The following is a 24,307-nucleotide window of genomic DNA, read 5'->3' as shown; positions in this document are numbered from 1 at the left end:
GCGAATCTGGAAATTAGTGGCAGTCACTTTATTTTGGTTCATGACTGCTTGGCAGAATACATGTTTATAAAGTGGTGTAAGATTTGTTTGTAATGTCTGTATAAATGCTTAGCCTATTAGTGTAATTTGCCATCATCATATCTAAAAATGCATGCATGGATTCATTCCTGTTCTGTTCTTAGTAATGCCCTGGCCGATACAGAGGGTGCATCTGGCCAGAGGATGTGATTGGCCTGGCTCTCACTGGTCATGAAAGATGGTTTAGTCATCCCTCCTTGTTGAATTCGGGTGATGCAGAGCATATACATTCAAATTAAACCATGCTGCCAAAAGAGCACGTCAGGAAAAAAAAACAAAAAACAGATTGGTTATATCTGTCGCACAGGAAGAATGTGCTGGAACCATGCCAGAGCTAGATAGTAGGATGGAAACTTCAGTTTATAAATCGTATACTATTGGCCTTTATACAATTGAAAAAGCTCAGAAACACGTAATCCCTGAGCTCTCTGGTCTGAGGCTTCTTTATTTTTTATATTACAGATGATAGTTTGTCACTTCTTGGTGCTTAGTGTGTTATCATAACCCCATGTATAGGATGTTTAATCTATACTTTGCTAATTTATACAATCCCAGTTCTATACAGCAAATAGAGTGTACTCTTGAAGGCCTTTTGACATGTCAAATATCTGGCTTCCTCTGGGCTCAATTTGACATGGTTATTCAGCATGTCTATTTTCTTGTCGCATTAATTTGTGATCTCTTTTACCAAAACGTGCTTTTACACTGCTAGATTTGGCTCCATTGATTTCTTGCTTTTATTCTCCAGTGGGTATTGGTACTGCGCCTGCTTACTAAATATCTTATGTGGTCTTTGCTAAGATGGGCATAATTCTGATGTTTCTGAACGGTGCCTTTCTAGCATTAATGAGTACAGCTATGTGGTGTGTTTCAGCTTCAGTACCTTCCTCCACCATGGGGTGACTGCAGGTCCGCTCCCTTGGAAACCGACTACTTCCCCACATACAGCATCACAGCATGCCGTATTGAATGTGAAACTCGGTACCTGCTGGAGACCTGCAACTGCAGAATGGTGCACATGCCGGGTAAGGGCACATTTTAATGGTGCAATAAAAGCCCAATATGGGTACATTAAAAACACTTTTAAACAGTAAAAGTCCTTTTATATTTCCCATGTAATACATTTGTTTTGACTTGTTCTCATACCTGGCAATAAGGATTGTTTCATAATTATCAAATGAGGACATATTTGTTTTATGCATGCTGTTACTGCTGTAATTATGTAGCATTTCTTGATGAGAATATGAGGTAATTAAGAATGTTCAATAATGTGTACGATTTAATAGGCACCTCCACTGTCTGTACGCCGGAGCAATATAAGGAGTGTGCAGACCCTGCCTTGGGTAAGAGAGCATGGGTAGTTTCTCATCAATCATCACACTAAGCATAATCACCTCCTGAGCCTTAATGAGTATTGTTAAACATACTCTAAAGAGATTTTTTTTTTATTCATTAAAAACTCATAAAACATTAAGACATTAAGATGAATGTTATTTAGCACTATTGAATTTCACGTGGTGAACAACAATGGCAAACACTGAATTTTCCTGTAGGAAGAAAATCAATGTAGCCGGCCATGTGAACCCTACTTAATGATCCTATTTAACGGATTTGATGTCATGGAGTAACAGACTTTATGTTGTCATAATTTCCAGATTACCTTGTTGAGAAAGACAGTAAGTACTGTGTGTGTCTGACGCCATGCAACATGACCCGATATGGAAAGGAGCTTTCAATGGTGAAAATACCCAGCAAAGCTTCTGCCAAATATCTTGCCAAGAAGTTCAACAAGACAGAACAATACATTGGGTATGATATTAGCCAGTTAACAGATAAAAAAGGTCTTTTATTCCATATAAAGTACCATTCCAGGAGAATCACTTGGGGTTAAGTTCTGCAAGTTAGTATATTTTTAAAACGCTAACTGCACGTTGCCCTTTCAGATTAATACATGCCGAGAGAAGAATTTCACTGCTGTGATATATTTTTTAAAAGAATCCATTCTGAAAGCATAGCTGCACAACACCATGCGATGCTACCCTTCGTCTTTCTTCAATTACAGAGATAACATATTAGTGTTGGACATCTTTTTTGAAGCTCTGAACTATGAAAAGATTGAACAGAAGAAGGCATATGAAGTGGCTGGTCTACTTGGTGAGGAATATCAATGAAGACTGAAAAATGTCACTTGTGTGAAGAACACAAGCAATTCTGTGACAGAAAATTAACTACATGGCACAGAACTGACTCTCCTGTGTTTAGTAAAAGCTTGTTAATATGACTTATTTTATATTTGCTGTTATCTTATGTTATATTTGTGTATCTTCTTCCTTTCAGGTGACATTGGTGGACAGATGGGTCTGTTTATAGGAGCCAGTGTACTTACAATACTGGAGATATTTGATTACTTGTATGAGGTACATTGCATTTCTCTGTGAATTTCAGTGGTTTTCATAGTGGTTTTCAAACCCTTTCAGACTCTACTTATGTTCTCCATATCTGAAAGTATTAAAATAAACACTTACACAGGTATTCAGACCCTTTTACTCAGTCAAACCTTAATTAATTCAGGTGCACAATATTACCTTAATGAACAATGCAATTATTTAAGTGTCCCCTGCCTTCATGCACAGTGGTTCAGTATTATTGTAGGTGCAAAATTTAAAGGTTCAGTGTAAATCTTGCAGGTATTAGGAATAGGTACTGAAAAGCACAGCTTAAAAAGGGCTTCAAAAAACAACAAAATTGCAAAATAGACTATAGACAAAATTGCTATAGACAACCAAAAGGATTTGAATCTGTAATTTCTTTCCACCAAATATTGAGTTTCCAGGTTTCAATATTTCTGCAGTTCTCATATTTCTAGAAGGTTCTTCCATTCACCATTTCACCCTCTGCAATTCCTTTCTTTCAGTGTCACAAAATACATTTATCTAAATGTAACTAAATTTCAGCTCCATAAGTTAACTCTGAATTAACTCCATCTATGTGCTATAAGATGATGTCCTGATGCCATATGCTTTATTACAAACCTTCTATTGTAATCTTGTTCTGCAGGTGTTTAAGGATAAAGTTTTAAACAACTATGTGCGGAAGGATCGTTCACGTCGGAGCACAAGTGATAATCTGGTAACTGAACTACTTCTAATACCTGCATGCACATGCTTTTGGTGATGCCAAAAAGACACGACGGAAACAATAACAAAAAATGCTCTGTTTCTTATATCAGCGCATAGCTGTATTCATTTCTGCATCTTGCTGGCAAGTTTTTTTGTCTTTGGCTCTAATTGTGATACTAAGGAAGAAAAGGTAATAGTATGAAAAGCTGACCACTCATCAAAAGTACCTGATCTGGGACAAGGCCTCCGGTGGTTTGAGGTGATTTGAAGCAATTCCATTAATGAAGAACTAGTACCTCAGATTAACTTTGTTCTAATATACTGTTTTGTTTTTGTGAAAGTAACAGCTTAATTAAATGGCTTCTACAACTTGAAGCCATTTTTGAAATGGGATTTATTTTAACAGCATCTGTTAGACAGAGGTTTGTTTGATCAAGAGGAGGCTTTTTTTCTTGGCCTGGGAAGAAATGTATGCTAATATTATACTAGGGTCCCAGCTTCTGCGTTAGGGTGTACAGGAGCTAACAAAGGTAGCTATATACAACAATATACAAAGTTATATAGTTTCATTATGCAGTAGTATTATGATTGCTTGTATGTTTGTTTATTGTTTTACTATTTGTGGTATATCCTGGTCTAATGGTGTGATTTACTTTTGGCTGAGGTCTAAAATGTCTCAGATGACATAGGCAATAGAAAGGGTGAGTCTTGTGCCAGTGTATCAACAGCCAGAAGTTTTGTTTCTGTAGTTATTAAGGACACATCATCCCAAATTAAGTAATACCCAAGTTATCAAAAGTTATTAGATGATATGCTATAGTGTTTTCCCCAAAACATCATAAGATCAATAAGCAGTTAGTAATTTGTTAGTAATATTCCTCTTTGACACACAAAAAAAATCTCTTCAATAATTTTATACATGGTTTGCAGAGTTTTTTATTCTCTCACTATATTCCCTCACTATTTTCCAAATACATTTGGATTGTATGTTAATTCTCAAGGGTGCTGATTTATCCACTAGTTTTTTTTTCCTGCTAGAATGCGATAAAATCATGGGCTCATGTTAGGGAAATATTGCCAGCTGTAATTTTCATATAGTACCAACATTGAAAAAAATCATATTTTAGCTTTATTGTAAGTATACAAAGCTGCCACATTAGAGGTATAATAAAATACCAATAACATTCCAGTGTCATAGGAAGTCAAAAAACTGGCATTTTGAATCACAATGGGGTTTAACCATTTTAGCAAGAAAATAAGACATCTAAATGATGGTCTTCAAAATTCAATGTAATTCAATGCACAGTACCATAAAAATTTTATGAAAGTGTATCTAACTTTGCCAGTCTTCTTTTAAGTTCTTTTGTTAGACATATTTGTTGACATTTTATTAGAAAATGTATTAAATATTTATAAAATTAATCTAGTCCTGCCCAGAATAGTTTAGCTTCAGTTCCATTTTTTTACTTTTAAATGAGTTAACCTAAAAAGTCTGGTTATCTCACTATTGTCAGTCAACAGAACTACCCAGCTGGTACATCTGAATTATTTCCTATAGCCTTAGCAAGCATCTGGTCCTGCTTGAATAGGGTATAGCTTGATAGTGGCAGTGTACACAACACTGTCAAATGTAGACTTGGGATAACTACTTACCATCATTTGTCACTTTACCAAGACATTTTCTCAGAGATAACAGCTGATCTTTAATCTTAAACATTGTCTGAACAGAATTTTAAAATACATCTAAATGTAAAAAGTTCAAGAGCATCTGAATTATGGATTGGTTGAAATACACTTGCTTGTTTGTGTATGTTTTGAGTATTATCGTTCCATTAAATGTCACAAAAGCCAATCTTGTTTTCAAACAGATGAATAGATCATTATCTACCACACATTGTATAATTTTGAGTTGTTCAGGGCTAGGCTCAGTTTGGTTTCAAATCAGCAAATAAAGGACATGAACTTATTGGATTCATTTTGGACTGCTTGGGAGAAAATTCCACCCTGCCATGAGCAGGTGCTATACTTCCTTCACTTGACTTTTGACTTACTACTGGCTGAGCTGAGACTGAACTGAGCCCAGACCAGGTTTGGTCATCGTCATCATTCTCATCATCGTGTCTGTTCCAGGAGTACTCCGAGAATCCCACCAGCCCTGGTGTCACATCTAATCATGTTCCCAGGTAGCAGCACCATTGGCAATCCAGCAATAACACTGTCCTCTTAATCTGTCCTAAAACATACTCATTAGCATCTCATTCTTTCATCTTCCTTTTCATTTTCCTTCAGTATTTAGGTTTTTTTTGTTTTTGTTTTTGTTTTTTTGAAACCATAAATGAGTGCAGGCAAATTGTCATTACCTAACAGTCTAAGGAATGTTTTTCAAATCCTGTAGCTTTCAAGACGATGATGATGATTTGAACAAGTTCAGGTAAAATGAATAACTGTTTAAAATGGATTAGTTCCTCCCCTTTGTTTCAGCAGTCTTTGTCACTGTCTTGGTCCTCTTTCCCAAAAACTACAGCTTATGGATGTTTGTGCTAAATGGGTTTCTTAAGCAAACATATGGAGGAAATAACCTGACAATGATGCCACCCGACTGTTACATTTTTAAAAAAAAACATGCATTATATGTTACATTTCAAAACTATAAATTCAGTTTTATTAAACAAAATGATAACATATCAAATACCATTGGAGCTTTTGGGAAATAGACATGTTTGTGACTACTACTTTTCCATTCTTCTTTTTTGAATTTTTTATTAGATTTGAATATGCAGACAAACCCTCCAACATCGAGCATGTGGTGAGGAGCCTAACTTGAATTTTTGTTGTCACAAAGTACAGAAAGATTCAGAGCTTTTTTTTTTTCTTTTTTCTTTTTTAGAAAAGTCATCCCGATTCCTACACAACAAAATATCCATGGTTACATTAACACCTGCAGTGTTTACATAAGTCCAGCTGGACACAAATTAATATGATAAGAGATAATTAAATACTGTGGGTGTTAATTCAACACTGGAAATTTTGTATACTTTAATTTGATGAATGAACAGCATTATTAAATTTCCCAGTTTTACTTAAGTGCCAAATAGTGAGACAAGTCACCTTTATTTTTATCTTTAACTACTAAAAGGACATTAGTATGTGTTCACTTATTGTTGCTTATATATGTCCATTGGGCCTTTCCTTGTCTAAACTGGCACCTTGTGTAAACAAGCAAGGCAGCTTTTATAAGAATTTACAGTATCAATATGTGACAAGTTCATAAATAGCACACCTACACGGAGGTTCAAACTTTCTCACCTTGATGCTTGCAGTAGCTTTCACATTTCATTTTAGGAGCTTACAAATGAAAAACGATTTGACCTAGAGGTCATAGTATTTATTGGAGATTTCAGTCTTGTTATGCATGAAAGGGCAGAGTTTTGAAATTAACATGTTGTAGTAGTAAGTAATTTTGCTTAAAGCATGGGGAACTTAAAGCTTTCTGTCAGTGGACTCAAGGCACTATTGGTGTGTCTCAATTGAAAATGAATATCCACATCTTTTAAGGAAGGTTAAAAAAGGGATTTACTTTTATTGCTATGACAGGTTACTCTAATTAGGAATATCCTATTAGATGGTAGAACACTGAACACTAATTGCTGATGCTTAATGATGGCCCTCCAGTATCATTATAACACACCAGAAGGCCTGTGTAGTCAAAGGATGTTAGTAGGTTTATCTTTTAAAATGCACTGGACATCTTATTTGGGTTTGTCTATGCCAAATGTGTAGCTATATTTCTTGTGAAACAGTTTTTGATATGCATGTCTGATTTCTTCTAACTGCTGGTACCAAAAAATATAATTGTTTGAAACTAACTCCAGACTTACAGTTTAGTCCAAACACACTACATTAATGCAAGAAACTAACAGTGAGTAGACCATTTCCAACTCCCAGACCATCTTGCTGTTGAACCCTGAACATGTGCAGTCTCTTTTGCTGCTTAGTTATGGATTTAGTTATTACTGTGAATTTGGAGAGTGGGATTCATTTCTATGCATCAAAATCTGAACCTGAAAGGCTGTAATGAATAGGATTCTACAAGCGTCAAGCTGAATGTCTTTACCACACAAGAGGGAACTCATTAAGTAATGTAATCATTTGGGAGCAGAGCAACAAAGCAAAATCTCAGTGAACCGAGTTCCGATACAGACTTTGCACTTATGAATCAAACAAACCAAAAAACCCCACATGCGGTAAAGTGGAAGAAGCAAACTCCCTTTTTGTCCACCCAGGGCACTGTAACGAAATCTGTGTCCAATAACATCACTAGATGCATCCCTTTGTGATGTCATCACAGGTCTACATGCAAGGAGTTTGGACCCAGATAGAAAGAAAGAAATGGTCTTCAGAGTGCTAGGAGGGAAAGTGTTTTTGTATTGTAATGCTTATGTTCAGGCAGATAACTAGTGTGTTGTGATGAGGCTGGCTGTGTATTCTATGAACATGTAGTTTAAGGGGCCATGCCGAAGTCCTAATTCCAGGACTAAGTAAGAATGTCTTCTTTCCCCTTCCCTGCCATTCATACTCAACCCAAATTATCCAATCACATTCCTTGTACTTGTACTTGTCTCTCTCCCTGTGATGTATAAACATTCATCGTAATAAAAAAAAAAAAAAATCCTCAAATTTATCATAACCATGCATGACTACGCCATATTTGGACAATCTCTGATCCATGCTTTGCCTGTTGATGTTTTTCTTTGTATATTTTTTGTGTTTCTTGGTACCTCTGTCAATTCCTTCCTTCTTTCCCAATTCCCTGTAATCTGCTCCAATCCCACTCCCATGTCTTTGTGAACACGCATCTCTTCTGTTGCTGTTGCTTTAAACATGCCTTTTATGGCAATGTCATCGACTCATTGCACGCCTCTGGCACATCTGAACTCCTCTCCCCTCCTCCCGTTCCCCTCTCCTCCAGAGCACATGTGACACACTCCGGAGTCACTCGGACAGCCTCGGATTCACGCCGAACATGCTACCTAGTCACCAGGCTATAGGCAACTTCGAGGAGTTTGCCTGTTGATGAAGCAGGTGTCGAGCCACGATGAGGACAATTAGGGTTTGACAGCAAACTGTGATGTAAACTTGTGTACTCCGACCCACTTGTATGTTCACACCACTGTACATGATGACTTACTGATATCACTTAGTCAAAAGATCTATGCCTGAATATACAGAGACATCACCATAAGTACAAATTCTAAAGACAATACTCAGGTTTTATTAGCATAACTCAGTTATCTCAACACCAACTGTTTGTTTCATGTTGTTAAAATATTAATACGTTATCAAAGATTTTAAACCTAAATCAGAGATTGAGAGGGAAAGGTTTCAGTGTATTTGTGAAAGAGGTATGAACACCTAGGATTTAATTTGAAGGCTATCACTGAAAATAAAGTAAACAATGAGGCGCACCATTATACAGAAACATAGAGTGGCTAAACTGGCAGTGGCATTTACTTTTGCCAACAGGATTTTACAAGCATATCGTTTGAAAACATGCTTCATTGGGTTCATAGTGTTCAAAAAGAATGAAGCTGAAATTGAAATTGAAAATGTTTGTCTCTGTTTACATGTATATAAGTGCAATAATATGCATAATGTGTTAGTAAAACAGATGTATTGCCCTCTAGTCTTAACTATTAATTGTCAAGAGAAAAGAAATAATGAGAGATTATATTCTGGTGCAGTTACCAGCAATTCAGTTCTCTCTGATAACAGTATTTTACTTTTGATATGCATTGTATTTGTTTGTCTATTTATTTTGTGCCAATATATATTCTGGCATTATCAAATACATACACTTAAAGTTTGTCATACAGACATTTGTGTGAGTAGTCTAAACGATTCAGGTTTTAGATCGAGTAACTCCATTCTTCAGTTATGGCCCAGTTAAGAAACTCACCCATCTTGGCTCCTTGAGCCAAACTCGTAAAATCCACTGCTTTTTACAATCAGTACTTAGCTCAGTTTTGGTCCAGTTCACTACATCACTTTTCCCTCAATATGTTGTGAGCGAGTGATGGCAAATCAAGTGTGCTGATTTGCAGACTATATTTGTGATAACAGTGACATGTTTCAAGTGTATGACCATAAGTATGTGTAAAGCATATGCAGAACTCCTCTGGGATTGCTTCATTCTCTCTCTTGGGGCTTTCATTAAAGTGCACCAAGCATATATAACACTTTTCCATTTGTGGTGAAATCTACATTTACCACAGGCGTCTTCCTTTCATCCCTGCATGCGCGCATCACAAAAAAATACCCATTTGATCTGATGGCTTGCCACAGCACAATAATAGAGCAAGAGATAGTATCACCAAATATCCCCCCGCTTTAATTTCGCTTCTGCATTGAGCTACACTGTATAACTGTTATGTTTTATATAAATTTCAATGTGATTTTTAGCACATATATCCACATTTTAAATCAGTTGGTGGTGAAGTGTAAATTAATCTATATAATAAACAATATATTTAACCAGCTCTTAATGAAGAGTGCTTGTCTCAGTGTCTGTCAATACTGGTAGCAAGTGAAAATGTAACTTTCCTCACTTATCAGTGTTAACAGCAAAGGCTCAGGTATTCAGTGGCTAATTACAGCATTTAATAATTTTTAAGACTGAACACTTGGATTTAACTGGCCTAAAGATTCTTTAGTAAGAAAATATATACCCATTTGTCCACAACAATAACACTTATTAACAGTATGCTGTCTATGTTTGATGTCGTTAACCCAACAATTCATCCAGTTTGTGTTTCACAATAGGTTCATGAGAGCTTTAATTGTTGTTTCTGCATTTAAATACAAAGTTATATGATCAATGTATAAGAAAACCTTTTTTTAAAGATTCACTGCAGTATCAGAATATCACAAAAAAAAAATATTTTTTTTGTATGGTTTATTTTTAAATAGAGTTGCTTCAATCAGACAAAACAATCAGAAAAATAAAAAATAAGATAAATATTAATACCAAACAAACAAAATATATAGCACCTTGCATAGTCATTTTTCAGACTGCTTATAGTGGACAAGAATAACGGAGATAAAACAAACCAGTTCCTTTTTCTCTCAGAGTCCATTATCATTCTGCAACTTGGTGGAGATTACCAGCTTTCCTGCTCATGGCTGACACAAACCAAAATTAAACCTAGAACAGTTTTAAGAGGCCAACAGTAAATATTTTTAATCTGATGGATCATACCCTCTAACTTACATCTGTAGTTAAGATGTAACAATGCATACCCACCAAAATAAATACTGTACATTGTACAACTTGTTGAATTTTCAAACACATCTGGAGGTATTTCAGCCTGTGTAAAATATCAATGTGTTTCCACTGACGCAATAAAAAGAGAGCCATCAACCATGTCCAGAAACCATCAGCAGGGCTTGCATGAGCTTTCTATATAGCCATGGCAAATGCTCCAGCTCCTACTGACCACAGGTGTGCAGAGAAGGCCAATGAGCCTGGTGCTTGTTGCTTGTCACAGGGGGGCAGCAAAGCATTATGAACTCTGAGAGAATACTACATCAAAAGAGTTTATGGAAAATGGCATATCCTTCTGGCATCATAAAGCCCCATCCATGATATGTAATAGAGTCATATTTATCTGATGACAAGGAGAGAGCAAATTAATTAAATCTATTAATATTACTTATCAAATTGACAATGGCTCTTAAGCTTGATTAAAACCTAGGGCTTACCTAATTAATCAGTTAGCTAATTAGCTGTCAAATGAAAATGTAATTTTTTTCTTCTTAAAAACATATTTTCTATAGGTTTCACAGAGTGCTATAACCATTTTGTCTTCTTGTGTCTTAGTGTAAGGCTGGAATAACAGCACGACCATTTGTCTTTTTAAAAGCAACCATGGTCTGTTCTGGTCCCTGTAGTAGGCCACAGGAGGTCATTATTATGCTATGTCATTCTTCAGAGGCACACTTCACAAAAAAAGGCATATCTTTAAACACTGAAACATGCAGAAAATGTTTGTAGGGTGGGAGGAGGGGCATTAGAATTTCTACAAGTTAGGACCAACTGCATGTTGTATGAGCACCATTGGGACACTTAGCAAATGAGAAATGACCAATAAAAGTCAATAGATTTTGTTCAACTTTCAAGTTGTTTCATAAGTTATTCCTAGTTTAACAGTACATTGGATCTACTGTCCAAAGACACATATATCACATAGTAGTCACTTAACACTGTCACTTCCCCTTTATGAGGACCCCTACTGGTGGCAAATATGTTTCACTAGTGGTTAAATTACTTACTCTTATTTTTTTTGCTGTCCTGATTATTTATGCTATTTCTGTTATAATAATTGTTGAATGTTTTACGTATCCCAGAGGAAATATGCTAGTTTCGCAATGTACTAAACTTTGACAGTAACAAAAAAAAACAGAGCTTGCGTTGGTTCAAGAAAAACCAAAAGATAAATCATACATTTTGAGCTTGTAAATTTCAGTACCTCTGTACAGAAAAAAATTGTAGTATTAAGTATTTTGGACAATTACATTTTCTCTGATGCTTGAAACAATAAGACTTGAAATCTTATAATTCATGAAATTAATGTTTTGATAATGTTCAATGTTGCTGTACATCTCAATCATTGTCAGCTACCTGGCTAAAGGACATAAATGCCCTCGTGATATCACAGATGCAAACGGATACAAATTTAAGAAGCACAAGCAGCAATTCCATTACAAGTACTGATAAACATATCAGGTGCTATCGGGTAGGATTTTTCAGTTTTCTTTCTTTTCTTTTTTGTTTTACATTGAGGAGAATTATTTTCACAAAACAAGATATTTACTGTCAGGGCATCACAAGCAATGAAAAAGTAATACAAGCAAAATACTACTGCTTTGTTCAGTGATTTAAAACCAAACGGTGATGCACTACACGCATGTCTGATTTGACATTCACCATCAATCTGACATTTCTAGCATCACTAAAGTTCATTTATTTTAATGCAAACACAGCTAAGGGCTCAAAACACCTCTCACCCACACAAATCAAATGACAGTTTTCATTTGGAGGACCTGTGATTAAATGAAGAAAAGAGGTGAGGTGGGGGACATACTGTGTGGCCTGGAACGGCACTGTTCCTCACGGCTGGAAGATGTGGTGCGGTTAGCGTTCTGACCCAGGAGCCAGAGCCACTTCCGCAGCACTGTGGGTTTGATCAAAAAGCCTCAAACTAAACTAAGGTTCTTCCACATTCTTCCACAAACTGAATGCAAAGACTGCAAATGAAAAAAAAGGGAGAATAATTAATTGCAGGGTTTGGGTTAATACAGCAGCTTTGAGTTGATGACAAATCAGTACTTTAACACTCTAACTGCCAGTACTGAGTTATGGGACTTAATACATGAGCTATGCAGAGCAGTTAAAAATAAAAACCTGTGGTTTAGTGAAATGACACATGGAATCACCTAAACAGATCATGAAAAAGAATGAAGGACAATAAAGACAGACATACCAAAACAGAAAGACAGACAGCAAGACTGTGTGTAGTATATTTGTGTAAGTATAATCAAGGGCCTGCAGACAGTGGAGAACACACCCGAGAACTGTAAGGCACTTCAGCTGTTCCCTCTGCTGGTCTGACTCTGGTCCAGCAAGGAGCTGTTGTTGATCTCCTCTTCCTCCTCCTCCTCCTCTTCCATCCACCCTCCCAGTCGGAGCGGGGTAGGCACGACCAGGCTGGCCGTATGGGTCGAGTGCATCTGAGATCCAGGTGCTGGGATTGCATTGTGTGGAATGTGAGTGTTCATTATTCAGTAACCCATCTTTGCTCTTTACTGTATCTGTTCAATTTACCCTTCTCTTTAAGGCTCATGTGTGTGTGAAACCGATGCTCTCTCATTATTAATATGAAAGCGTGGTGTGATAATTATATTCTAAGAAAACAATGGCTAGCTGGCTACATAGCTATAAACTACAAGCAGCAGAAAAATAAATGCAGCAGCTCAACTGAATTGGCTTGCCGGAATGCATGCCCCATACTGAGGGCATGAACGTTTGTTGTTGACTTTATATACTGATCATTCTTTTGACTACATTACAGAAGCAGTTTTTAGCTAGGCAACTTATCTTGGATATCTAGCTAGCTAGCCAGCCGGTCTGACTAATCTGTCAGTTAATTGCAATGTAAATATAATGAAAAGTTAAATGGCACCTTGGACAAGATGTAAGGTGGTCTCAAACCCAGGTCAGCTGGGTGATGATACCAACAGCCTACTGGGTGAGCAACCACGCTCTAACAATGGTGGGCCCGTGTGCCGAACAGTTAGAGCTTGGGTCAGGTAAAACAAAAGGAAAAACTAAACACCACGCTGAGCGAAAACAGGGAGGAACTTGAATGGCTAAGGGAAGCCTCCGGAGAGAGACAGACTCGAGAGGGAAAACTGGAGAGAGGAGGGGACATGTGAAAACACGGACACCCTCGCAGCACAGAAGTGAAGCATAGCACGAGAGCTCACAGACCTCAATACCTTAAGTTACCAGCTAGGAGCTTGGCTCAGAACTTTGGCAAAGACCCAGCACTGAATGACTGGTTCACTGGGTTTATATAAGGTCTAGCCCAGCTGCTGGGTTAAGCCTGATAAGCCTGAATAGTGGTGTGGTTGACTCGAGGCCTCGGCCTGGTGCCAACCCTTACACAAGAACTTGGAATATTCCCAGAAATTATAATAATCACAAAGTGATCACCAAATCCACTGAGAGATATATATATATATATATATATATATATATATATATATATATATATATATATATATATATATATATATATATATATATATATATATATATATATATATATATCTATCTATATATATATATATATATATATATATATATATATATATATCTATCTATCTATATATATATATATAAAATGTGTGTTATATACACAACATTTAGTCAATATCAAAAACCTCATGCAGCTTAAACATAACACATGAACTAAGTAGAACAAAGAACCAGAGCAAAGAAAAACAGCTGTTTATAAAGTATTTGCGCATGCTGAATCCAAATATGTTTGCAGAATTTCTTCATCCTCCATAGGTTTTTTTTTTTGTTCTGTTATATTTGAATCCACATTTATGGACTTTAGCACACATCTACCAAAGTGTTTTAGCTGTCTAAAATAGGGCAAATAGTTTACAATCAATTATATTCACATATCGTTATGTGTAACAGGTCTATGGCAAATTCGGTACCAAGGAAAGTGGAGCCCCTCTATGTTGGCAAACTTAAGAGGGATGGTAAAGATTGTACATATTTTAAATGTAAGAACAGAATTTTTATGAATAAGTAACATATACTTCATATACATATACAATACCTATACAATTCATATACATATACAATTCACTTACAAACCATGACTGAGAGAAACATCTTTATTCAGCGTAGAAAGAACTATAAGGACCTCATATTTTATTTTGTAGAACACACACACACACACACACACACACACACACACACACACACACACACACACACACACACACACACACACACACACACACACACACACACACACACACACACACACACACACACACACACACACACACACACATACTGTTGCCTTGTGTTATTAAATGAGTCCCAATGAAGTAACTCGCTACTTGAGTAGTCTTTTTAAATTTCTAAGACAGTTTCTTTAAATAATCACTTAAAAGTAGCCTTTTAAATTATTACTTAAGTAAAAGTAACAGTACATTTACTTGAGTACAGCTTTTGCCTACTCTACCTCTGCCCAAAACCAAGCTCTTGGACACTTTGGGCATTTTTCATTTTAAATGAAAAGTTCTCAATGTCTTATTTATCAACACAGCATTTTTTAAATATGTTCAGTGGAAATATAAGGTTTACCTGAACTGTCAGCAAAGTCCCTCATGGGTACAGTAGGCTGAAATTGGCCCGGTCCATGCTGAGACTGGAATTTCTGCTGGTGGACCTACAAGAGATGTGTGTGTCATGCACACGTCATCCATATATCAGAATAGTACTAGCAATTACAGAGTTGAACTTATGGGCTCACTGAATATTAATGACTAACATCTTTATCTTATACATCTGGTCAGCATATACTCTCCTGATACTGATGGAAAAGTCTTTTTTTTAAAACACATGTACACACATTTTTTTTACAACATTAAGGGGAGCAGAAGCTTCTTTTCACACTAATCATCTCAGAAAGATGAATAGAGCATTAAAGCATAAAAAGGAATAAATGAATAAGAGTACGCAAGAAGAAATGAGAGCACACTACAGTATTTTTGGCATTTCCATACAAGCATTATTCACTTAATCTGAATGATTTCAGACAGTCTATTTATTTATTTATTTATTTTTTAAATATCTAAATATTGGCAAACATGCCTGTAATCTTGAGTTTACTGTTGGTATTAGTTAAGAAAATCCCATATAATGGATAGACTACATACAAATCTCAGAACTGCTCAAATATAGAGTTTGTTCTGTACATATGGATGAAGATTATTCTTGCACAAAACTAGAGTGTCAGTGGTGAACTCACTATTGGAATTTATTTAATCTAGTCTTCTACTTGCTATGCAGTTTACACTGCAGCATAATAGATTTGATAAGGAAGCTCTTACCTCATGCATGTATATGGCATGCAGGCTCATCTCCGCAGAGGCAAACTCAGACAGCAGGGCAGAGCTGGACTGGCCAATGAGCTTGGAGTCACTGGCAGACATGCTAATTTAAAACAAAAAAGTTGAATCAACCAATTAGTTGCAATTTAACTTGGAAAAGGGCCAATAATCAGCAACGCTGCTTAATTTCCATAACTTTCCTGCTAATGACTGAGAACTATTGTTATAAATAAAAAAAAAATTTCAGTTAGAAGCCAATTTGAGATATTAGTAGTGCAGTTTAATTTATATTTAATTAGCTAAATATTCAAATGACACAGAGCTATTGCCTTAATTTGTCTTAAAACTAAACAGCCCCCATACAGAACTAACTGTGAGTCACAGAATGGCATCTAATCATTTTTCCCTGCCTATCTTTGTGTAATACCTGAAGATAATATACACAGCATATAAAATATGTGTGTGATCCATGTTGTCAGGGGGCTTAGGGTGAACAGCAGGCAGGCACCTGTTGGCAACGGCACGCTCGCTGTGGTATGTGGCGCTCTCGAGGTGGTGGTGGTAGTGGTGGTGGTGGTGGTGGGAGGTACGACCAGCATGAGGCTGCTGGGATGAAGGGAGCGAGGCAAGGACACTGGCTGCCGCAGACGTAACACTGCTGGAGGAAGCGCAGTGGCGACTGCGGGCGGCTGCTCCCGGGGCTGTCAAAACGGGGTGTGCCAGCACACTCGCCAATAGGCTGTCGGGCTGCAGGGGAGACGACGACACATAGGCCTGGTAATTGGTCATTTAGCGCAGAACGGGCAGAGACAATGTAGATGGAACTGGCACAGGGAGAGATTAGATGGGAGAATAGAGTCCTAGCCTGCCATAGGCTGAATGTGCAACTCAGAGTCCATGAAACCACATCAGAAAGAAATGACCAGAAACACCTTCTCATATTGTTCTGTAGATTTAAAACCAAAGGTTTTCTGCATCCTAAATGAGGGGGATAAAGTGATGGAACCAGTTGGGATTTGTTCATTATTATAGTTTATACCACCTGGTATAGCATAAAGCAAAGGAACCTTGACAACCTCAGTCCATAAGGACATTCCACACAGAAATGGTGGAGAGTGATAGCCAAACCAGAAATACTAATTGACCTCTGGGATGAGTTAATACTTTAACATGTCAGGGCAGGTTGATTAATCATCAGATCAATCATGTGTGCAGCCTAAGCAGGTCATGAGACCCACCACACGGATGCAGTTAAAACACACAGCCAGCGCGTCCGGTGTAACTCACAGCTGTAGTGGCGGACTCGTTGGAGAGCAGGGAGGTGCACAGTGGTGCCTCGGACAGGAGGAGCTGGGGGGAGGGCCCGCCCTGTGCGTCCTGCTGCACCTTCTCGCGCACATGGCTGATGAAGAAGGAGCTGTCTTGTGGCGGCTGCCAGCGCGGGTTCTTCAGGGTGAAGTGCATGAGCGACAGCTCTGTCTTGCCGTTCTCCGCCTGCTGGTAGACAGAGGCCTCCGTCTGGCCCTCCGACATCCACTGGGCAGGTGACAAAAGTGGTGAAACTGTATAAACTGGAAAACTACAACTGCACACATTACAAATCAGTACTTCAAAAGTTAGGACTTTTGAGGTCCCCAAGAATTGAGGTCCCCATTCTTTCTCTCTCTCTCTCTCTCTCTCTCTCTCTCACACACACACACACACACACACACACACACACACACACACACACCTAAAGACAAAAGGCAATATACTACAGCCATGCACTCACGCGCGCGCGCGCACACACACACACACACACACACACACACACACACACACACACAGACAAAAGGCTGTATACTACAACCATGCAGACTTACACAAATACCTATAGACAAAAGGTCATATACTACAGCCATGCAGACCTGTGGGTTGCCATGGCGGCGTATGTCCATCTGTGCGAAGGAGCAGATGTCACCAACGCCCACAACCTCCACGGTGAAGTTGCGGAAGAAGTCAATGATCTCCAGGGACTTGTTCCGAAGGAGAAAGATGAGAATAAATGGCGTGACGATGGGGCTCAGCAGCTCCTCGAGTATAAACACCTGCAGAAATGCAATGCCACAAATACCATTTAAAACCTTTGACTCATATCTTAACAGGATCTGATCAAATGATTAAGGAACCCTGCAGCAAAGATGACCAGCTTTAATCCAAACCATGGATAGTTAGTATTCCTAAATATTCATAAATTTTGTAATCAGGATGAGCTCTCACTGCTTTGTACTGGAAGAGCTGAGCCATCTCATCTCGTGTCTCACTCTTGTGGGCACTGCCTTTCCAGTGGTCGGGCATGTAATGGATGTGTGCCAAAACACACTGCAACAGCTGCTCCGGGCACCACACCATATGCTCGTCTGGGATAAAGGACCTAAGCAAGAGCAAAACCATGTAATCCTGAGGCAAGGCCACTGTGCTGAAGTTACACAACCAGGAGGACACACTGCAAATCATAGGTACATATATTAAATAATATCCACATTGTTTTTAAAATTAATGAAGGTACCTTACCTTTTAAAAAATATACTGGAGTACACAGTAGTGGGTAAGATGTCAAACTAATTGTTACATAATATACGTAGCCTTAGTAGTATTGCATTCTGTCAAAACTTAGCTAAACCATGTGCACATCATGTTTAAGATAAACCTCACCAGAAGCGACATCTACTGGAAGTTAAATGATATTGAAATAGCACAGCTACTGGGTTTAGGATACACACATTTGTGCATTAAATTGAATGATGCAAGACGACAGCAACTGCATGTATTAAAAAACCAACAACAACAACAACAAAAAACATGATCTTCTGGTTTAAACTCTAAACTGCAACAAGGATAGTGACAGAACATTTGCCATAACATGTTTTTTTTTTCAATTTCTTTTTTCTGCTGGTACCAATTTTACATTACCACTAAAATGTAATTTGCATAAATTGTAAACTTTCAAAGCAATTCTGGAAGAAACAATATTTTTTCCTCTCTTTACCATCAGCAGGATCAATGACTAATTAAGAAATACAACAAAATGCTTCCGACACAAGAGCAGATTTTATTTCTGAGAGACTGAAGCTCACAGAGGCGTCACTGAGACACTGAAGACAATGCCCATCCCCTTAGAACTGGCATGACCTACCTGGTGATGGTGATGACCACGCCCAGCACGGTGATGGCAGTGAGGATGTGCTGCACGGTGAGCACGTCTTCGTCATAGACAGTGAGCGCGATGAGCACAGCAAGTATCGAGCCAGAGAAGAACGCCACGTTCCTCGCCAGCACGGCCAGCAGCGGCGACACAAAGGCGTTCATATATCTGGCGGCAGGCTTGTAGCCGCGACCCAGCCGCCCCTGCAACTCATGGTCCAGCTCGTTGAAGTGGCGCAGGTAGAGGCGGCCATAGAGCGACCAGCGGCGTGCCCCCAGGCTGCCTGGCTCGCGCTTGATCACCTCAGCATAGCTGAAGAAGGCGTACAGAACCTGCCAGACCAGCACGAATGGGCACAGCAACAGGTTGGCCACACCCGCCAGCAGGATGATGCGGCTCAGTTGCCGTGCCAGCTCCAGACGGTTGCCAGCCCGCTTGTACTTGGGGTGCAGGTTCCACTTGTTCTGGAAGAGAGAGCCAGGCCCCCAGAAGAGGATGAGCTCAAAGTTGTACTTCAGGCCCTGCGTAAGGAAGACCACGTCGCCAAGGAAGGGCAGGTGCAGGCGTACAGGCAACAGCGACTTGTTGATCATGGCCACCGTGTAGTTCTTGAAGCGCAGGATTCGGTGGTAGATGTCCAGCTCGGTTAGCTCTTTCTTGTGGATGCACATCTGCTGCTCACGCTGCAGGCTGATCAGGCGGACCTGCACTTCCTGCCAGCTGAAGTTGCACAACTCGTCCTGGCGTGCCACAAAGGAGCTCCAATGACTCAAAAGTCTTACTCACAGTTCAAACTTCATTTGGTTCATGGCATTTAGTACTTGAATTGCAATTAAGCAGATATCTTTATAAATCTGTGCAGCTGTTTAAATACTGAAGGATATGCAAGTATTCCATTTTTTAAACATATACCTAGTAACTCCTTTTCTGAATGGTTCTAATACATTGCCCAGTCAATCAGTTGACCCATACCAGACATGTGCATCTTTATGAAGATAGGAGACAGGTGTGACGAGCAGATGAAGTCTTACAGAGGAAGGACAGGCTTTTTTAAAGAAGAGCTGCAGAAAGGCAATGAAACCCTCACCTGTCCTACCTTCTGATGAGGGAGTTTACAAGTGTTTAATTAAGTCCAATTCCTGATATGATGAAACCACTGTTCAGGTCATAGTTAAGGGTGAGAGGTAACACACTTTATGCATGCTTTACTTACCATCCTGATTTTCAGGGCTTTAATGTAAAACTGACGGATCTCCCAGTAGCTCAGGACATTGCAGATCACCTTCCCGAGACGATAAATCCAAAAAATGGCTGCCATTATAAGAAGGAATATGATCCAGCTGTTGCCTTGGATCCTGACCAGAAAAGATTGTGGGTGGGTTTAGGATGACCTCATCATGTTGGGAAATGTTTTACTGCACATATTACCCACTGACTGGATAATTTGCAACCCTGTTTACATATCTAATGGAGCAGAGATGGACAGTGTTGCTTCAGGGGGCCAAGATTTTGTAAGTGCCAGTGATTCTCAATGCTATTGCCATGTTACTGTTATAGTCATGACTCAACTGTACACTATCAGTCTGCTTCTAACAATCACACAACACCACCACTGACCAAACAAGCACAATGTGTAGGAAGTGACTGAATCTTACTGCAGTACTCAACATACGGGCCCCCTGACAGCAGGAAAACCCAGAGAAACCCACATCACATTTACATTTTACATTAAAAACCTCTGCTCTGTAGGCTTCGTGGATTTAAGCAAGTCAAGTCTGTGCTTACTGCTGCTGATGCTGCTCTCCTTTCATAATCAGTAAGCAGGTCATCAGGAACCAGGGTGGCACAAACTGTTCTTGGACATATCACACTGGCACTATGTCACCCCTCACACACACACACACACACACACATGCATGCATTTCCTTTTGGCCAGACGGGCCACCACCACATCGACACAAAATAAACATTACTGCTGGAAGTTATTTTAGCTAGCAGGCCAAAAGTGAGCATGACCATGGCAGAGAATAGATGAATAATAAGTAAACAGCAGGACAACAAAAACAAGCCAAGCAGATCTTTCCAGAACCAATTATGATTTGTCCTTTCCATGTAAGTGCCACAGAAATAGCAAGCTCTGAGAAAGCAAGTTCCCTCTGCTGGTGTTGCAATGAAGGAGTTTGTTTACGGTTTAGCTATGTGCCAAGCAGCAGCCCGACATACCAGACCTGCTGACGACTGACATGGAACTGGATTAAACGCCGTCACATCACAATAAGCAGGAAGGAATCTACTGAAACTTTGGCTCAGAGGCATTAGTTTGCCAGTATCCCATGAGCAAAGCAAATTGATCTGCAAAAAATGAGAGCTTGACTGGTTCCTTCAGTAAAAAAGGATTTCTATCATCAACAACAAAGACTGAATTCTCAAAACCAAATCAATGGAAACACATCATCAAAACAACATTCCATATTAGTGTCATTAAACCAAATAAGCCAAACACAGCATTTTTTCTGCAATTTCCTACTTGTTCTCCTCCTGTTGTCAATCACCACTCACTATTATGACTGATCATTGTATTTGAGCTCTTCCAGCTCCAGCATATTATTCAGTTAATAATCGAACAGTACATCACACGGTAAGCACTATGAATTGTTCAGCAGCTATATGGAAAAAAAAAATTCAAGGTGTAGAAGAGTGAGGAGTGAGGGTGTGGGTCCTGGGGCTTTAAGGGGTTCAGCTAACTGTGTCACATAGGAATGGTAAAATGTACATGTGATAGCCCATGTGTTGGACCACACATACCTCTCCATGCACTGCTGGCTGGGCAGGATAGCATCAGGCAGAGTGACTTTGCTCCTGTCCAACAGGTTCAGACTCTGGCCAGTGTGGTTGACAGCACGGTTGGCAAATAGCACATCATACTCCACACAATTAAACAGAAAGGTTGTGAAAGTCACCACAAATAGGAACTGCCTGTATGGGGGAGCCCAAATAAACAAATAATTCACTGTCACATATTTATATTTTTAACTTGCAAATCAGACTCCATCATAGGTGACATACTGATTAAAGATTATTTTACTGTTTTTAAGAAATATGAAACACCACATAGCTTACAATCATTTTATCTGGGTTACATTTTCAACAACAACAAAAAATATATATCAACATTTACTTACACAAGTTCAAAGAACTCTGATAACATCATGCAAGCAAATCCATTCTTCTGATGGAAATGATAAATGTGAGCAACTTCATTAAGGAATAAAAAACTAATAAGTTTAGTATTACTACAATCACTGCTACATGACCACTTTCAGATTATGCCTGCCCTCAGTATGAATAAAGGTTACAATATTGTACAATATTTTAGTACTTTTCTTTTTATATTTTCTTTAAACTCACAAAGCCGACTGGCAAGTGAAATGTGTGTCACAGAACTGCAATTAAATATCAAAGAATACACCTCTTTGCTTTCTGGTTGTCTGCACGTAAAACAAGCCAAAACCTTTTCTACTGCTCTGCTGATTTCTGGCCTTAAATGACTTCACTGTAAATCAATAAATAGAGATAGTTGGACAGAACTCATATTATGCAGTGATGTACTCAACTCAGGACAAAACATGAAAGTTTCAGCCCCTAGGCCCTTTTCAGCATGCAAGCTGATGACAAGCACTCTGATGAAGACCTCTGAGCCAAAGCATTTGTGTTTTGTCCTGAATCGAAAAAATATAATATTCGAGTGCTGTCTGACTATCTCTACTTATTTGTCTTTATTTTTATGGTAAAGAAAGACAAACTCATGCTAAACAAAGAACTAGTAAAAGATTTGTAATGAGAAAGGATATTCTAGTGAAGAAATTGTCAAGGTTCTTAATGTGATGCCAGGAATCTAGGAATTGAGGGAAGAATACTTAAATCAGATAAAACACATATGTGCATCAAATGTTGTGACTGTAGACACGACCATACCTCTAAGCCCCTCTGGAACATGAATCAGCAGGTCCTCCTCTCCTGGAGGTGAATCCTCCTCATAGTCATCTATTCTCTGATACTCCTGGTAGGCTTCAAAATCTGCCATTGTGCTTTACATTCATCCTCCCTCTACAGAACTTGGGACAGGTCCTTAGAAGAAAAAAATGGGACAATACCATCATTACAATGAAATCAAGAATAATGTTTCACAGTTACCCAGATGGGGTTATTGGTAGGTAAATCTTGTTTTTATTACCTAGACAACATTTATTTCTTTTGTTTGTTTGGTTGTGTGTGTGTGTGTGTGTGTGTGTGTGTAACTCGGGTGTGTTCGTACGCATCAAATCAAGTCTTCTGCTTATTGTGCATGATGTAATGGTGTAAAGCTCTTTTACCATATAAGAAATGATCAGTGAACGTCTAAAGGTGTTACCGTGATAACGAATACCTGCATCAGCCCACTGAGAAATACATTATTATAAAGAGCAAATAATTTAACAGGCTTGCTAACGTCAACTAAGCGCAAGATGGGACTTTGCCATGACATGACAACCCAATTCGTCTTTAGCTGTAATAATATAGCTAGGCAGGTAACTAGGTAGCTAGCTAGCTACCTAAAATTACACATTGTCTTATAGGAAATAGCTTTTATATTAATCCAATATTTGAAATGCCGCAGACGTTTGTGACCCATTTATCTAAAACAAATGTCATCACGATACAACTGAGCCTTTCCTAGCTAACATAGGATAGCTAACATAGCTAACCCTACGTTAGCAAACCAGCAAAGCTAGCTAGCTGTCCAACACGCTGTCTCACAGGCAAAAAAACCAGTTTATTTACTTAGCTAAAGGTTTATTGGAACTTGTTTCAAAAATTATTTCTGTTAACTGGTTGAAAAACGTAAAAGCGCAAAACCTAAAGGGACAAACGTCCCAATTTCTGAAGACACCAAAGCCCTTACCATCCGATTACAGACGACTCTCGTGCTCTTCTCAACAAAAACAGAGATGTCAACAAACCACCCTCGACGTCACTTTGTGTTCTGCTGACGCAATTTCCCATATACGTACGTGAGGCGCGTAACAGCCCGCGCGGGCTGCTGGTAGCCGCGTGAACTCTTCTTCGCGTTCCAGACATGCCAGGCGCTGGAACGCTTTCATGTCCTCACGTCTAACACGTGTGCATTACATTCAGTCCGCTACCGAGTTTTGACGAACGTTGGTTTGCTGGCTTTTTTCATGGACCGGTC

The 24,307-nt window shown here is 38.8% G+C and overlaps 2 protein-coding genes across 11 annotated transcripts in view; one reads left to right on the top strand and one right to left on the bottom strand.

The window, feature by feature from the left end:
• asic1c (acid-sensing (proton-gated) ion channel 1c) overlaps positions 1-9,739 on the top strand; it is a 66,700-nt gene extending 56,961 nt beyond the window's left edge. For 2 of the 7 annotated variants that reach the window (XM_027020275.3, XM_027020276.3), the window contains exons 4-13: positions 953-1,103; positions 1,365-1,421; positions 1,734-1,887; positions 2,141-2,232; positions 2,416-2,495; positions 3,136-3,207; positions 5,328-5,380; positions 5,593-5,628; positions 5,964-6,003; positions 8,167-9,739. In XM_027020275.3, the coding sequence (XP_026876076.1) occupies positions 953-1,103; positions 1,365-1,421; positions 1,734-1,887; positions 2,141-2,232; positions 2,416-2,495; positions 3,136-3,207; positions 5,328-5,380; positions 5,593-5,628; positions 5,964-6,003; positions 8,167-8,271 (840 nt within the window). In that variant the 3' untranslated portion in view covers positions 8,272-9,739. The remainder of the gene's footprint in view (positions 1-952; positions 1,104-1,364; positions 1,422-1,733; positions 1,888-2,140; positions 2,233-2,415; positions 2,496-3,135; positions 3,208-5,327; positions 5,381-5,592; positions 5,629-5,963; positions 6,004-8,166) is intronic. The other 5 variants (XR_014116788.1, XM_027020277.3, XM_027020278.3 and 2 more) reach the window with 5 other exon arrangements.
• A 393-nt stretch (positions 9,740-10,132) lies between these two features.
• atg9b (autophagy related 9B) lies at positions 10,133-24,148 on the bottom strand. Of its 4 annotated transcripts, XM_081695689.1 has the most exons (16): positions 24,020-24,148; positions 23,053-23,205; positions 22,929-22,972; positions 22,260-22,324; positions 21,883-22,053; positions 20,291-20,432; positions 19,647-19,817; positions 19,069-19,541; positions 18,153-18,306; positions 17,801-17,980; positions 17,181-17,429; positions 16,321-16,640; positions 15,894-15,996; positions 15,145-15,229; positions 12,821-12,997; positions 10,133-12,500 (listed from the first exon to the last, which is right to left on the bottom strand). In XM_081695689.1, the coding sequence occupies exons 2-15, from the start codon at positions 23,159-23,161 to the stop codon at positions 12,840-12,842; spliced, it is 2,424 nt and encodes an 807-aa protein (XP_081551815.1). In that variant the 5' UTR covers positions 23,162-23,205; positions 24,020-24,148; the 3' UTR covers positions 10,133-12,500; positions 12,821-12,839. The 4 variants fall into 4 exon arrangements, with proteins under 4 accessions (XP_081551815.1, XP_081551814.1, XP_026876106.2 ...); XM_081695688.1 differs by having other exon boundaries at positions 19,069-19,817; XM_027020305.3 differs by having other exon boundaries at positions 16,402-16,640; positions 19,069-19,817.
• Positions 24,149-24,307: the final 159 nt, after the last annotated feature.

The sequence above is a fragment of the Electrophorus electricus genome, chromosome 14 (genome assembly GCF_041902795.1).
Source record: "Electrophorus electricus isolate QZ-2024a chromosome 14, ASM4190279v1, whole genome shotgun sequence".
NCBI classification, from domain to species: domain Eukaryota; kingdom Metazoa; phylum Chordata; class Actinopteri; order Gymnotiformes; family Gymnotidae; genus Electrophorus; species Electrophorus electricus.
The sequence above is the reverse complement of the archived record's forward strand: the minus strand, read 5'-3'. Positions and strand labels throughout refer to the sequence as shown.

Coding starts and splice junctions, on each gene's coding strand:
- atg9b (XM_081695688.1), bottom strand. CDS start 23,161: ATGGCAGATTTTGAAGCCTACCAGGAGTATCAGAGAATAGATGACTAT. Junction 19,818..20,290: donor AAGCCCTGAAAATCAGGATG/GTAAGTAAAGCA, acceptor GTGGCACGCCAG/GACGAGTTGTGCAACTTCAG. Junction 17,981..18,152: donor AGCTCTTCCAGTACAAAGCA/GTGAGAGCTCAT, acceptor GCATTTCTGCAG/GTGTTTATACTCGAGGAGCT.